The sequence below is a fragment of the Chiloscyllium plagiosum genome, chromosome 17 (genome assembly GCF_004010195.1).
Source record: "Chiloscyllium plagiosum isolate BGI_BamShark_2017 chromosome 17, ASM401019v2, whole genome shotgun sequence".
In the NCBI taxonomy this organism is placed as follows: Eukaryota; Metazoa; Chordata; class Chondrichthyes; order Orectolobiformes; family Hemiscylliidae; genus Chiloscyllium; species Chiloscyllium plagiosum.
Window position 1 is genome coordinate 23,375,975 of NC_057726.1, and position 1,457 is coordinate 23,377,431.

At 47.8% G+C, this 1,457-nt stretch overlaps 1 protein-coding gene across 1 annotated transcript in view; it reads right to left on the reverse strand.

The window, feature by feature from the left end:
• chmp1a (charged multivesicular body protein 1A) overlaps positions 1-1,106 on the reverse strand; it is a 13,733-nt gene extending 12,627 nt beyond the window's left edge. The window contains exon 1 of the mRNA XM_043706676.1: positions 992-1,106. Coding sequence (XP_043562611.1) covers positions 992-998 — 7 coding nt within the window. The 5' untranslated portion in view covers positions 999-1,106. The remainder of the gene's footprint in view (positions 1-991) is intronic.
• Between the last annotated feature and the right edge of the window lie 351 nt (positions 1,107-1,457).

A 1,457-nucleotide genomic window follows, 5' to 3' on the forward strand; every position in this document is an offset into this window, starting at 1 on the left:
CCTCAGGCGACTGACTGTGTGGAGTTTGCACATTCTCCCCGTGTCTGCGTGGGTTTCCTCAGGGTGCTCCGGTTTCCTTCCACATTCCAAAGATGTGCAAGTCAGGTGAATTGGCCATGCTAAATTGCCCGCAGTGTTAGGTAAGGGGTAAATGTAGGGGTATGGGTGGGTTGTGCTTCGGCGGGTCGGTGTGGACTTGTTGGGCCGAAGGGCCTGTTTCCACACTGTAATGTAATCTAATCTAAAAAAAAAATCTAATCTTATCCTCTCTAATCTACATCAGTTTCCCAACAGCTCAGGTTTAATATTCTTATTCCTGTTTTTAGATTTCCTCATCTCCTCCCTATCAGTTACTTTTCTCTCTCACTGACAAATTCCTTCTTGGAAACAGCTCCTTTGGACTCTGGGCTCTTATGAATGTCTTATTTATTTCTATCCTTAAGATACACCTTAATTCCACATTCTAGAATTCTCTTCCTAAATCCCTGTTTTCCAGCTTTACGAGTCCTCTTAAAATAACTTCAAACAATTTTCAGTCACCTTTCACAATATCATATTCTTTGGCTCATTGATCATTTTTACCCTGATGCCTATGTAGCACCTTGGCATTCTCTTAGACAAATGAACTACATGAAGGCAAGTTACTAACCCCACCTCTCACTACCCTCATTTACTCCCCCCGCCCCACTTACACCCCACACTCATTCCCCACCTTAACTGCTCATTCATTTCCTCCCCTCCCCCCGTTTACTCCCACCTTATTTGTTCTCCCCATCCTCACTGCTCCCTCATTTATTCCCTCCCCAATTATTTACTTCCCTCCATGGCTAACACTGCTGGATCCAGTGCCAGGTTAACACTGAGGGCTGACAACCCCCTAACACTCCAGCTAAAACAACACCGGGGCAAGGATAGAGCGAGTGAACGGCACACATGGACGCGGTCGCCGTGCTCACATTCCCCAGGAGCTGTCAGGTTTGAGCGGACCTACCATCCATGGTCTCCCAGTGAGTGTCCCTGAGCGGCTGCTTCCTTCTTCCTGCAGGCTCGGCCCCGGGCCTCCGCTACCAACTCTCGCGAGGTTCCCCCATGACGTCAGGGACACGCCCGCACGCCACATTTCACGTGCCACGGCGCGCGGGTGACGTCAGCCCCAGCGTCACAAAGGCTCCTCTGACAGTGCTGCAGGTTGGTGGTTGGGCAACTGTCTTGGTCTGCAAGACTTCTCCTTTCCCTCCCTGGTTGTCATGGGCATCTCAAGCAGCCACAGGAAACGTTGGAAGGGTAAAGTATAAAAGTTAGTCCTCAGTTGGTACCAAGGTTTTGTTTAAAAGATTGTGCTGCGGTTTAATTTAAAATTCTTTTATCGGTGATCCTGTTTCATGTACAATTTTTAATTTTGACCATTGGTGTGATTTTTAAGCAGTGGTGGAAATCTTTGCTTTCCTCTATAAGTT